Source organism: Pteropus medius, unplaced genomic scaffold (assembly GCF_902729225.1).
Source record: "Pteropus medius unplaced genomic scaffold, Ma_sr-lr_union100, whole genome shotgun sequence".
Taxonomy (NCBI): domain Eukaryota; kingdom Metazoa; phylum Chordata; class Mammalia; order Chiroptera; family Pteropodidae; genus Pteropus; species Pteropus medius.
In genome coordinates, this window is record NW_024342780.1 from 1 (window position 1) to 13,280 (window position 13,280).

The window sequence follows — 13,280 nt, forward strand, 5'->3', positions numbered from 1 at the left end:
CGATGAAGTTTTTTTCTAAAACCCATCACTTTCCAAGCTTATTTGTAATACACCGATTTACGTGTGTCTTCTTGGAGCTCGTTACACCCCCCGCATGGGGAAACTGAGGCCTGGCGAGCACGGGGGCCTGGAATCACGTCCCACAGGAAGCTGGCGCAGAATCCAGAATAGAACTCAGGTGTTCGGATGCCGAGCATCTTTGCACGTGTGTGTGTGTGTCTGTGTGTGGGCGTGCGCGCGCGCGTCTGTGTCTACACACTCGCCTGGAGTGTTAGCTTGTCAGATCTTTAGATGCGTGCGCAGCCGAGCAACTACCCTCAAGATCCGGATTTAAAATATCTCAGAAACAAGGAACAATCCTTTTGTCTTCTACTGTAAGATCACCCCGGTGACTGGTTGCTAAGCACCGTAAAATAGATATTTGATTAATGCATGCAATCATCAGCTTATTAAAGGAATCCATTGATACTCACTAGGCATTTCCCAGGAAATGGCTTTTTCCCCCTCCTTTTTTATGAAGACCGGGCAGCATGGGAAACTGTACTGATGTTTTGTTACCCCGTCTTTCTCTCTAAGCTGATTTATCTCCTCCGAAATCCCAGAGATGTCCTCGTGTCTGGTTATTTTTTCTGGACTATTTCCAATTTGGCGAAGAAACCAGAGTCACTGGAACAATATCTTGACTGGTTCATCCGAGGAAATGGTGAGTGAATGTAAAATATGGCCGCCGGGAGGTGGTTCAGAGTCCTCGACCAGACTTCATCTGACACCCCGTCGCTCAGCCCTGCATCTCGCTAACCTGTGGGTAAAAGCTTCCATCACCCTGGGAACCCACATTTTCTGATTCCACGTGCTCTCTGGCAGAGCCGCAGAACCCCAGCCAGCCCTTCGGCCTGCCCCATCGTCATCTGTCTTAGGTGCCCCCTGAGTCTAACACCAACAAGAGCATCTGTGTTCCTCTCCTCTGCTCTCCTAATTCATAGCTTTCTAAAAGTCAGCTTCTCACCGGCCTCCTGGACAACACAATCTTGACCTTCCATCGGTTTTAGATGCATCCTTCTAAAACGCCCTTTATGCGCTTGTCCCAGCGGTCTCAAAAAAATGTACGCATTCAGGGCATGGGGAATGCAGTCAGCATGAACATGTTGGCTAGGCGGAGAGCCAGAGACACAGCACTCAGGGAGATCGTCTTATAAACTCTATAATTGTCTAGCCAATGTCCTGTGTACTAGAAACTAATAAAATAACCATTTTTTTTATTAAGTTTATTGGGGGTAACGTTGGTGAATACAATTATGTAATTTTCAGGTGGACATTTAAAATAAAATTTTTTTCAAAGAAGAAGAAAAAATGTCCACGGTCATGCCACCCTGAACGAGCCCGATCCCGTCTGACCTCAGAAGCTAAGCAGGGTCGGGCCTGGTTAGTACTTGGATGGGAGACCACCTAGGAAGACCAGGGGCTGTAGGCGTTAAAAAAAAAAGAAAAAGGAAAAGAAAAAGAAACCCAAGAAAAGCTGTTAAAAACTCAAAAAAAAAGTATGCATTAATTACGGTATCGCTACTTTTAATTATGCAGAATTTCTAGACTTTCTCAGATACTTAAAATTTTGCGATTTCCCCCAAAACTACACGACGAGTCCCATATGTCAGCTGCGATTTGTCTCCCTAACCGCAAACCTGTCTCTCTAAATCCACAGACATCCGCTCCGCAGAGAGAACCATAGATCCCTCAAATCTGACAAGTTCAAAATCGAGCGCATTGCCCCCCACAACCAAAACTTCCCCTTCTGCATCGTTACCTCGTTAAATACATAGACCCGCCCTTCGTCCCAGGACGAGCGTGATTCCGACCTTCCCATACGGCCTCCTGGTGCCCTTCGCCATTTTCCTTTACGTAAATCCCACGACCGTTTTTTAAAATATATATTTTTTTATTTCTCAATAAAAAAAAATGGACATAATCGAACGGTTGATATAAAATAGTATATTAGTTTCGGGGGTACAACGCAACGATCAGACGTTTTCTACGCGCTAAGCTCAACGTGCATCTGACACCAGAGGCAGTTAGTACCATAGCGTTGACGACGTTCCCTAAATTGCACTTTGCACCTTCGGCACTGTTTTGGAACTGTCACCTTGTGCTTCTTAATCCCGTCCCTTTTGTCAGCCATTCCCCCAAGCCCCCTCCCATCTGACGATCACCCGTTTGTTCTCTGCGCCTATGAATTGGTTTCTGCTTCGTGGGTTCATTTATGTTGTTTTTTAGACTCCATCGTGTGGTAGGTGTCTTTTCCGGCCCGAGTTATTTCGCTCAGCGTAACACCCTCTAGGTCTGTCCATGGGGTCGCAAATGGCAAGATTTTATTCTTTTCATGGCTGATATTCTCTGATATGTATGTACCACATCTTATTTATCCGTTCATCCATGAGGAACAGTTAGGTTGCTTCCATATCTCGTCGATTGTAAATAATACTGCATTGAACATAAGGGTGCATATGTCTTTTTGAATAAGGGCTTTGAGTTTCTTCAGAGAAATTCCCAGAAGCGGAATTACCTGGTTTTTCTTTGTCTCTGGTTCTAGCCTTTGTTTTAAATTCCATTTGGTCTGGTATAAGTATTGCTACCCCAGCATTGTTTGTTTGTTTTGCTTTTCCATTTGCATGAAATATCTTTTTCTATCCGTGCATGAAAGTGTTATGCCACAACCTTGATTAATATCTTTATTCCGGTCTCTGCCGAAATGACCGGATTTAGGGAAGTATTCCTTTTCGGCGGCGTATAAAATAGCATCCCTCCCCGTCTTCTTAGTGCTCATCGCCAGTGAATTCGGATTCTGATTATTTGTTTATCCCATGTGTCTCCCACTAAAACGTAAGCTCTCTGAGGTGTACACTGTTGACCCCGGCTCCTAGGCAGCTACTACACCTGTGTTAAATAATGAACGTGTATTTGCCACCCCTTCCCCAGGGACTTCATCAACCAGAGCCACCCTTACGTCTTTCCTACATTAACGTACTAGACTCATCAGTGTCCTCATCTGCCTGCTCTTTGGCCCTGCTAGGCTGTGTCGCAATCACCCATGTGGACGAGTACACAGCCCCTGAACTGTTTGCTCTCGGTGTAAAGTTTAATCTTTGAAGCCTCCCGTCCTATCTCATACTGAGCTGATCCTGGAGGAACTTTTCAGCCCTGCCTCCTACGTTGCCTCAGATTACTCTTTCAGGAAAAAAAAAAAGACAACAGAGAAACCCGAGAGCAGAAGCCCAGACACGAAGGGAGCAACCCCCTAGTCGGTGCTATGTTTAATCTTGCCATTGGGTGCGTAAGGCAGACCGAACCGTGCTTCAGCTGTTCCCAGGAACCCGGGAAGGCCCAGTCAGCGGTGGTGGGTGATGAGGATGCTACCCCAGTATCTCGCTTATCTCTGCATCAAAACTCACACGTGGGTCTCTCTCATCCAGTCAGGAACCACCAATGCCAGAATCATTATTGTTTTCAACTGGGATCGGTAGCCTAGGGTGTCTACAGCTTGTAGAAAGTCAGTCCAAACCCTTTCCCCCATACAAATGAAGAAATTTGGGGAATTTAAGTCCCAGGAAATATCGTACTTAGTCCTAGGTAACAGGAGTCCCTCCTCTGGCCCCTGAGTCTGATGCATGATAACAGAGCCTTGGGGTGGGGGTGGGGGGGGTCCCCTGTTCTGGATACATTTCCTCCCCAGCAAAGTCAGGCGTCTATAGGACTCCTGGAGCTTGCCACCCTTTCATCATCCATGCTCTGGGAGACTTGAAATCTGGAATCTTCTATATAGAAGCCCCCGAGCATGCTTTGATGGCCCTCTGTCTGGTTCCCACCTGCCAAGGCCAACCATACCAGCAGAATGAGCCGTGGCAGGGTTGACGGAATCAGAAGTCGGAAATTCAATGAGGTGTTTCAAGTTTAGGGCTGTTGGGAACGACACTTCTCTGGGCACGCGTGCGTGACTTCCTTTCTGGTTTATAACCCTGAGTGCAGATCGGCTAAGGCACAGAGAAAATGAATTCCAACCTTAAAAGACAATGTCAAACTATTCTCCCAGAGTAATCATGTCACTATATTCCCACAAACGGCATATGGGAGCCCTGCTACTTTATATCTTCCATGATTGTCATTATAGTAATTTACAGAATAATGAGTGTGGAAATGACATATTTTATTTAATCTCTTCATTTGTAGACATATCCCTTTGTTTATCTCTCTCCTTCTCTAAAGCTTTTTAAATGTCTCATGATCTTTTTATGATTTTTTTTCTACGAAGAGCTTACAACTCTTTTTTGGATGTATTTCATTTCTTTTTAGAGTAATGACATCTTTATTACATTTTCTAGTTGTCTGTGCCTGATTTGGGAGAATATCATTGATTTTGAATGTTGATTAGCTATTCATCGATCTGAATGAACTCCCTCCTTAATTCTAATTGTTTCCCTGGAGATTCTCTTTGATTATAAAGTATTAATATAACCTTCACTTAATGACTATTATTTTAATTTCTAACACATAGTCTTTTTCTTTTTTCTCTGACCTCATTAGCCAAGGCTCTGTAACAATGCTGACTAGAAGTGCTCCCCATGGCATATAACCCTTTTGATGTGTCTTGTATTCAGGGCGCTGAAACTTTGTTGAAGAGTTTTGCATCAGTAGCCATCGGGGATATTAGTCTGTAATTTTATTTCCTTATAGTGTGCTTATCTAGCTTTCGTATCAGGGTAATGCTGGCCTCATAAACTGAGTTCGAAAGTGTTTCCTCCTCTTCGATGTTTTTGAAGCGTGAGCAGGATCGGCATTAATCGTTTCTTGACTGTTTTCCTAGAAGTTTCCAGGAGACCATGTGGGCCTGGGCTTTTCTTTGTTGGAAGATTTTTGATTCCTGATTCAGTCTCCTTCCTTGTTCTTGGATCGTTCGCATTTCCTGTTCCTTCATGATTCAGTCTTGGTAGGTTGTCTGTTTCTAGAAATGTATCCACTTCCTCAAGGTTCTTCAATTTGTGGGTGTGTTGTTGTTCGTAGTAGCCTCTTCCGACTTGTTGTATTTCTGTGGCATCTGTTGTAGTGTTTCCTCTTCCATTTCTTTTATTTATTTGAGTCGGCTCTGTTTTTTCTAAGTCTGGCTAAATGTGTTTATCTTTAAAAAAAACAAAAAACAAAAAAAACGGCTCTCGTTTTTGTTCATCTATTCTAATATTTTCTACTCTGGTCTTTGCTTCCTTCCTTCTGCTAACTTTGGCCTCAGTTTGCACTTCTCTTTCTCGTTTCTTGAGTTATAAATTTAGGTCATTTATTTGAGATAGTTCTTTTCCTTCATGTAGGCATTTATCCCTATAAATTTCCTTCTTGAAACCACTCTTGCTACTTCCCATAAGTTTTAAGATATTGTGCTTCCGTTTTTGTTTGCTTCGAGATTGTTCGATTCCCTTTCGAGTTCTCCTTTAACCCGCTCTTGGATCCTCTCCCTGGATTCTCTTTATTTGTTCATAAAAGTATAACTTAAACTCGTTCTCTTGCAATGAAAGTGATAAATCACCTCGATATTTTACCTGACAATGTCTTTATTTCATGCTCGCTTTTGAACGCTAGTTTAACTGAGTAGAATTCTCAGTTGATAATTTCCTCCGGCACGTAGGAGTTAAGAAGGGCTTGGGCTGGTGGAGAGCCATTAAAAAGTTAAGATGGAGAATGGAGCGAGAGGTTTGACCTCCCAGGAAGGTGATATAAAATACAAGAAAAGGCGATTTTCGAGAAAACGTGCCTGAGGATTTCCTGAAGATATCTCAGATCGAAGAACCACACCTAGCCTCACAGAGAATTATTACAAAATGAATCTTCACCTCGTCTCAAGAAAAACCGTAGTGGAAAAAGAATAGAAAACTTAAACCAGCGCAAAGGCAGATAATTCCAGAAGGAACAATAGTTACAATAGCAACGACGAAAGAAAAAACAAAAAACAAAAAACAAAAAAATATCTTCAAGGCCTGTGGCAGTGACCTAACAACCCCAAATTCTAAATGCTGATCAGATCGGGGGCTGCAAGAACACCATTTTTTCCGCCACATGGGTCTCTCACCGATTCTCCTGAGGGACCCTCAAAAACTGGGTACAGAACCTGCTCTAAATGAACTAGGCTCATGGCAAGGTAAATGCATGATTTTCGGTTAATAATCTTCCACCCCTACTCTCGTTCATTCGGCAAAAAGTTAGGACATTTCCCCAAGTGCCAGGCGTTGTGTTAGCCATGGTGCCCACAAGAGAGAACACGGGCGATGGGTCCCCGCTTCCCCACTTTCTAACCCACCATTCTTCCCGCTCCCCGCTCCCACCTTGCAGTGGCATTTGGATCTTGGTTTGACCACACTCGTGGCTGGCTATCCATGAGAGAGAAGGAGAACTTCCTAATGCTGAGTTACGAAGAGCTAAAACGGGTAACTCCTGTTCTTGTGGTTAGCACGCACCCTCTCACCGGCATCTGGGCTCCTCTCTGTGCTTCTGCATCCCTATCCCACCTTCTCGTCAAAGGGTCCCTCGGAGTGAAAACGGCTCCTCGGTCTTCATTGTCCTGCTTCTGGTCGGCAGCCCTAAGCTCGACACTCTCTTTTCTTTCTTTCTTTCTTTCTTTCCTTTTGAGACACCTTCAGGTCTTTCTTCATGCACTGAGGTGGAGTCCGATGGTTTATACTCACACTGGCAAGTGGCTCTAAATGTCTAGGGGTGAGAATACAGTGCTGCTTATGACCTGCCGGTTTGGGGGCGCGGGGTGGGGACTGAGAAAGAAGATGGGACTGGGCAGAAGCGAGCAGGGTTCTGGAGACGTGTCTGACGGTCTGGAATCCCAAACTGACTAATCGAAGGGAAGAGAAGTCATGAAATCAATCTGCATAATTATTCTGACAGGCCAAGTCCTAGACCAAGCAACGGCGAACAGGAAAAATTGTCAAATGATACTCAAAAGCGTTCAGGGTGATCAAGCCATCGAAAGAAGGACTTTCCCTAGTAGTGGTATCTTGAAGAAGAGACAGAAGGATATTAAAAGGCTTCTGCTTCTATCTAAGAAACATTACTTCCATCAATCTCTGGCTGCTTCTGTCCAGTCCTCTATGGCCTCCATGTGAACTTCATTTTCGCCCGGAAGCCTTTGTACCACACATCGCTACCTGTGGTACACGCTCCCATACGTCCCTATAATTATGCTTTCAAGCCACAGAACGAACTTTTATTGCGATCATTTCTACAGTTGTGTTTTCTTGTTGGGTCATGTTGGCTCGTGGAATAAAGAAAAATGTTAGAGCATCGTAGCTCTGAGAGGAAGGTCTGTTGTTCAAAACAATGTGTTTCTGGTTATAAAGTCCATTTTCTCATAATAATCTCCCAGGATCACACACCAAGTATCGTTCAATGGCACAGCCAGGATGTGACGTAAAGCTCTTAAATCTTTGTCAAGTTGTCCCTGAACCTCTCCTTGCTTAATCCTCATCACGATCATCTAGACGCCTTTCTAAAAGTCTCTTTAGAAAACCCAAGCTCCGTACATCACTGTTCGGGTGTCCTGAATTCAGTCACACTGGGGACTCCATGTCGATCCGTTGACATCGTTGACATGTTTGTGCTCTTCGAGACCTCCTTCCTTTTCTCCCTCCCAGTCACATCCAACTCTACACTTCTCACTTCTGTACCGTCCCCCTCATCCTCTCCCCCCGCCTCCTTCTCCTCATTCTGTCATTTCCTCTTTTTCAAACCCTTTTCTGTGTTCCTCCTCTCGCGTAGCGCCCCCTCCCTCTCTCTCTCTCTCTCTCTCTTGCTTTCTCTCCTTCTAGGACACAAGGAACGCTGTACAGAAGCTCTGCCAATTCCTGGGCAAAAAGTTAGAGCCAGACGAACTGAACTCGCTCCTGGAGCACAGTTCCTTCCAGGTCATGAAAGAAAACAAGATGTCTAATTACACCCTCATGCCGAGTCACATTTTGGATCACAAGAGCGGGTCGTTCATGAGAAAAGGTAAATGAAAATGTGACGTGAGGGGATGTGAGGAGGGCATCCTTGAGCTGACGGTTGGATGCTGACGGTGGGGACCAGGGAGTGTTCGGACTTGGTGGCTTTAACCGCTCGTCCCCTGGAGGACATCTCGCGTGCCCTTATCTGAAAGTTGCTCTCTGCATAGTACTGATGTGGGCTGCGGGCACTTGGAGGAGGTTGTTTAGACCTGGAGGGGTCACCTGACTCACGGGAGGTCATCCAGGTCCCCTCTCCTCAGAATTTGGCACAGGGGATATCCAGTCTATACGACGTGGCCGGGTGAATTCCCTGCTGCCAGTCTGCGGGCCGTGATTGACCCGGGGAGGGAGGACGGGACTGGGCAGGGTCGTGTTGGTGCTGTCTTGCTGGTGATTTAGCACAAGAGAACTGTCCTGAATGAAGAAGTGTGCAAACCATAACTCAAGTGGAGAAAAGAGTGGGGAGACTTCGCACTTAGCCGGGAGGCCCCCGTGGTCGTGTCCGTGTCTTTGGGCTCAGGATGAATGAGGAGTGTCTCCTACATGGAATGGGAGGAGCCCGTTATCCCAGAACCCTGTAGCTCAAGTATATCCAGGATGGTGATCCATGGGAGAAAGGAATTAAATGATTCGAAAGGCCTCGAGTAGGCGGGGGCTGCCACTCGGGGCAGAGGGGGGTGGGGCCCAGGGGGTCAGAGCCTCCGGATAGAGGCCAATACCCCATCCTTAAAATCTAGACGCGTCACCGGACTTATCGTGATCACGTCGTAAGGTATGTAAATGTCGACCACTGTGTCGTACACCTGAAACGAATATAATACTGTACGTCAACTATATTTTAATTAAAAAAATTTTTTAATCTAATGGCTTTTGCCCTGATAGGTTTTGGATTTGCTTGGGACCCGTGATCTCATCCTTCTTTCTGATTGCTCCCATTTGGAATGAGAGTATCTCTCCTATGCCTTTCCTACTATTGCATTTTGAAAGTAGACGACTTGCTTGGTTTCACAGACACATTCTCTTATCTGATGGTTCATGGGGGTGGCCATGTTGGATTTACAGACATTCTGGTACCTCAAGAGTTCAGTCTGGCTGACTGAAAGTCAGATGTGTTATGGAGGGTACACGAACATAAGAAATCAATTCTGATAAAAATTGTTCTGATAATCAGGATAAGGATGAGCATGAGAATGGGTGTTTATAGGGCACCAATTATTTATTAGACATTCCGTCATGCTATTTCTATGCATATAAGTTAAGCATATAATTCATATCTATGCATGACTAACTTATACACAATTGGATATCATTCTGTTCTATATTAATTTAATTAATGTATTGATTTAGTTAGTATATTAATATAATACCTAAGTATTCATTTATGTGATATATAGAATAATACTATAATCGTATAATTAAGAGTATGGCTTCCGGGATCAAAATCTTAGCCTTCAAATCCTCACGCGTCACTTTTCAACTGCGTAACCTCCCCAGGTCACTTTTTCCTCAGCCTTAAAGTGGGGATAATGATCACACACCCCTTCTCATTCCCTTAGTCATCTTCTCGACAATTATCCGAGTGCACGCTACGTGTTTGCGTATACCGAAACGCTAAGTCTTTGGCAACTTAAAAAGAAAAGCTTGTGACTTTCTAAAACGTATATTGGAGATACACGCCACACACAGACACATACACAAAGGAAAAAACACATAGTATGTCCCACGTGGTAAGTAGAGACAGTAAGAACGGGGATTTACGGCTCTAAATGGAAAAGACTGCGTTGGAGAAAAGGCCTGACAGAGTCGACAGGCAAGCCGTGGTGACATGTGAAGGGACAGCACCCCAGTGAGAAGAAATGTAAAGCACAAGTAGTCTGAGGCGCGGGAACACCTAGTATGTTTGAGGCAGAATCAGGAGATTCAATGCGGTGGAGTTGAGTGAGCACGTGGCTGGTCACGAGAGGTGAGGGGTCCGAGAAACACCCGGGGACCAAAGCAAGCCGTGTGGAAGCCATAAAGGCTTTCACCAAGTGACACCTGAAGTCCTCAGAGAATCTGAGCAGAAAGCAACGGGATCTGACTCCGTTTCTCAAGGAACCAGGATGGCTGCCAAGCTGAGAATAACTCGTAAAGGAGAAAGATCAAAAACAGAGAGAGTAATGAGAAGTCTAGTACGATAATCCAGGTGGGAAACGATGTTGGCTTAGGCCAGGGCCGTAGACACAGAGATGGCGAGATGTGGCCACGTCCCAGATGCACCAGAACACAGAGGTGCGTTATTGCTGGTGAATTGTATATACGATGGGTCGATCGATTGGGAGGAGAACACAGGAAATTGTTCTCTGACAGGTAAACGCACACAAAGGCCCAGCAATGAACCGTCCGCTGGCCATTCTGTTGGGTTAGCGACAATCCCCACGTCCAGCGGACAGGAATACATCCAAGACGAGGTGTGTTGGGGTCTTGAGACCTGTGCCTGGGTCTGATCTGAGCCTCTCTGTTTTACGTTCGTCAGGAATCTCTGGGGACTGGAAGACCTACTTCACGGTGGCCCAAGCTGAGGTCTTTGATAAAGTATTCGAGGAGAAGATGGCAGATCTTCCGCAAGAGCTGTTCCCCTGGAAATAATGCTCAGAAACTTCTAGATCTCACAGAGATAGACATTCGTTCACCTGTCCTTGTACATGTGAATGAGTGCTGGTAATTGCTTAAAAGCTGTTCTTTCATCCTGGAGCCTTGAATGATCGAATTTTTTTTGTATCCCTGAAGGTTTGATTGTGGAAAATTAACCAGGGCACCTCTAATTCACTTCATGGCCTCCCAGATTTTAAAAAATAGCTGTAATGTTTCATACATACAGAGCGATATGAAAATACTATAAATATTATCCAAAGCTATGTCAACTTTTTTTTTTTTTTTTTTTTTTTTTTACAAAAATGAGAAATAAAAGAACAGAAGCAGTTAAGGCTTCTTTTCTTTCCATGGCCTGCATCTTCACAATTGATTATTGTTCTGACCTTGCCGTATACAATTCCTGACCGAGCATCTTTCTCTTACTATGTGATGTTTGATCGTAAACAATATATGGTATTTATGAAGGCTTTTAACACTTAAATAAATGATATACTGTATAATGCATTCATCGACTAACGTTTTCACTCGTGTATTTTATGTCTGGTTTTCATCCACGTTGATTACATGGATGAAATACAGTTCGGTATTTAGTATTGAGACTTATATTTTAGTTACCCATTTTCCTGTGGGTGAATCGGATTTCCACCCCCCCTCCACCCACCCATGTCTTCCTATTTAAAACACTGCTTTGGCCTAGCCTATGATCTGTCCCAGAAAACGTTCATCAGAGGAGCGGATAAAGGAAATGCGGTATATATGCAAATGAGGGAAGATGACTGGGCCCTTGGCAACATGGAGGACCCGGCAGGACGTTACACTAAGAGAAGTAAGCCAGCCAGAAGGACACATAGGGCACGGGTCCGCTTACGCCAGGAATCTAAAATAGCCCCACCTGGGGCTGGGCAGTTGCCAACGGTGAGATGGGTCCAAAGTTGCAACTGTGCAAGGTGAGTGAGTTCCGACATGGGCGATACAGTTATTCCCACAGCTATCGATACTGGACTGTGTGTTTCAAGTTCATTACCACCGTAGGTCGGTCTCGTTCGCGTCCAGCGGTCGCGCTCACGTGCAAATAAGTGTTGCCTCGGGCGATCACAGCCAAACTGGCCCCCTCGGCTGCATGGTGGACGGGTGTTCACGAAGTTTCCAGCTTGGCTGGCTTACAAGCCTTCGCGCGCCTTGGGATGCGTGCTTCTGTCTGTCTCCTGGCGAACAAATCTCTGCTGGCATTTCAGGACTGGAATTTCGGGATGGTCAGACTTGTGCGCCTGAGGATTTAGTGGGTGAACGGTTTCCTTAAGGGTTTGTTCCAATATCAGTTTCCCCCAGCCATGGTTCCAAATCCTTGCCAAACTAACATGTTCTAGCTGTTTGGTTTGCGCCTTAAATTCTACCAATGGAAATCAACATAACACGCCCTCAGCGTCTTTTCCCTGCTTTCCTCGCATTTGAACTTGGACGGTCTCTCCCGCGCCACCCACGGTCTCCGGCTCTGGAGCGGTGGCGTGTGGGTGCCCCCTGGTGGCCGTGAGGCGTCACAACAGGCATGCGGACACCCGCACACCACCACCACCACCACCCCCATCCCCGCGCCTCCCCCCACCCCCGGCACCCCGTCCCCCTCCCCCAGGCCGTGGGTGCCCCGCAGCTAAAACGCGGCTTGGATCTGAACCAGCTGCGTCTCCGGGCACGTTATGACTCACTGTAACAACTGAAAAGCTACTCGGGTTTAGGATTATTTCCTGCTGGGCATTTTATTCAGAGGAATTTCAGATAAAGAGAAATAAAATGGTTTTCATGGATTTTTTTACGAGCAAAATAACTGGCGGATACTGTATTCATTTACTATAAAAATGACGACCATTAAAAAATTTTTTCCCCTTCTTATGGCACTTGAATTTTCTAGATGGATTTCTGCAAAAGGGACACTCGGATGTAGCAATCTTGAATTTTCTTTTCGTGAAGTAGAGTCTTGGTATGTTCTTAATGCCACATAATGACAGCCAGTATATGAACTCCCCAGCAGAGATTTGACAGAGCCGTGGGAAGCCGCTGAGAGCTCTAAAACACACTGGTGCCCAAGTGCCACCCCTAGAGGTGCTGTTTAACTCAGGGGTCCCCAACCCCCAGGCCACAGACTGGCACTGGTCCGTGGCCTGTTAGGAGCCAGGTCACACAGCAGGCGAGCAAGCGAAGCGTCATCTGCATTCACAGCCGCTCCCCAGCACCAGCATCACCGCCTCAGCTCCGCCTCAGATCATCAGGCATTAGACTCTCATAGGAGCACCGGTCCCTGAATTCTGAAAAGCTTGGGGACCGCTGCTGTAACTTCCTGGGACTTAAGAATAGTAAAACTCACAGGTGGCAAAGTCTGAGAGTCATGGTTTCCAGCGGTGGTTCTCGGCCTGTGACCCCTGGACCCACGGCTTCAGCATCACTTGGTGGCTGAGAATGCCACGCTTCGGGCCCCACCTGGATAGGCTGAATTGGATCTAGGGTAAAGAAGGTGCCTAAACGGAGAGGTCCCTCAAGGTGTGCATCCTGCAGGGACCTCACAGGGACAATGGTTCCCTGGCTGTCTAGGTCGAGATCTATCGCACGCTGTTCTCCGCTTACCTCGAA

General features: G+C 45.8%; 1 protein-coding gene and 1 pseudogene across 1 annotated transcript; both read left to right on the forward strand.

The window, feature by feature from the left end:
* Window positions 1-520: 520 nt before the first annotated feature.
* LOC120605973 (sulfotransferase 2A1-like) lies at window positions 521-10,950 on the forward strand (the record flags this gene model as incomplete). The annotated part of the gene is made up of 4 exons (XM_039867057.1): window positions 521-703; window positions 6,364-6,458; window positions 7,848-8,028; window positions 10,540-10,950. Coding segments are annotated over 4 exons (572 nt in total), but the record flags the coding sequence as incomplete, so codon positions are not given.
* Window positions 1,353-1,471, forward strand: LOC120605974 (uncharacterized; annotated as a pseudogene).
* Window positions 10,951-13,280: the final 2,330 nt, after the last annotated feature.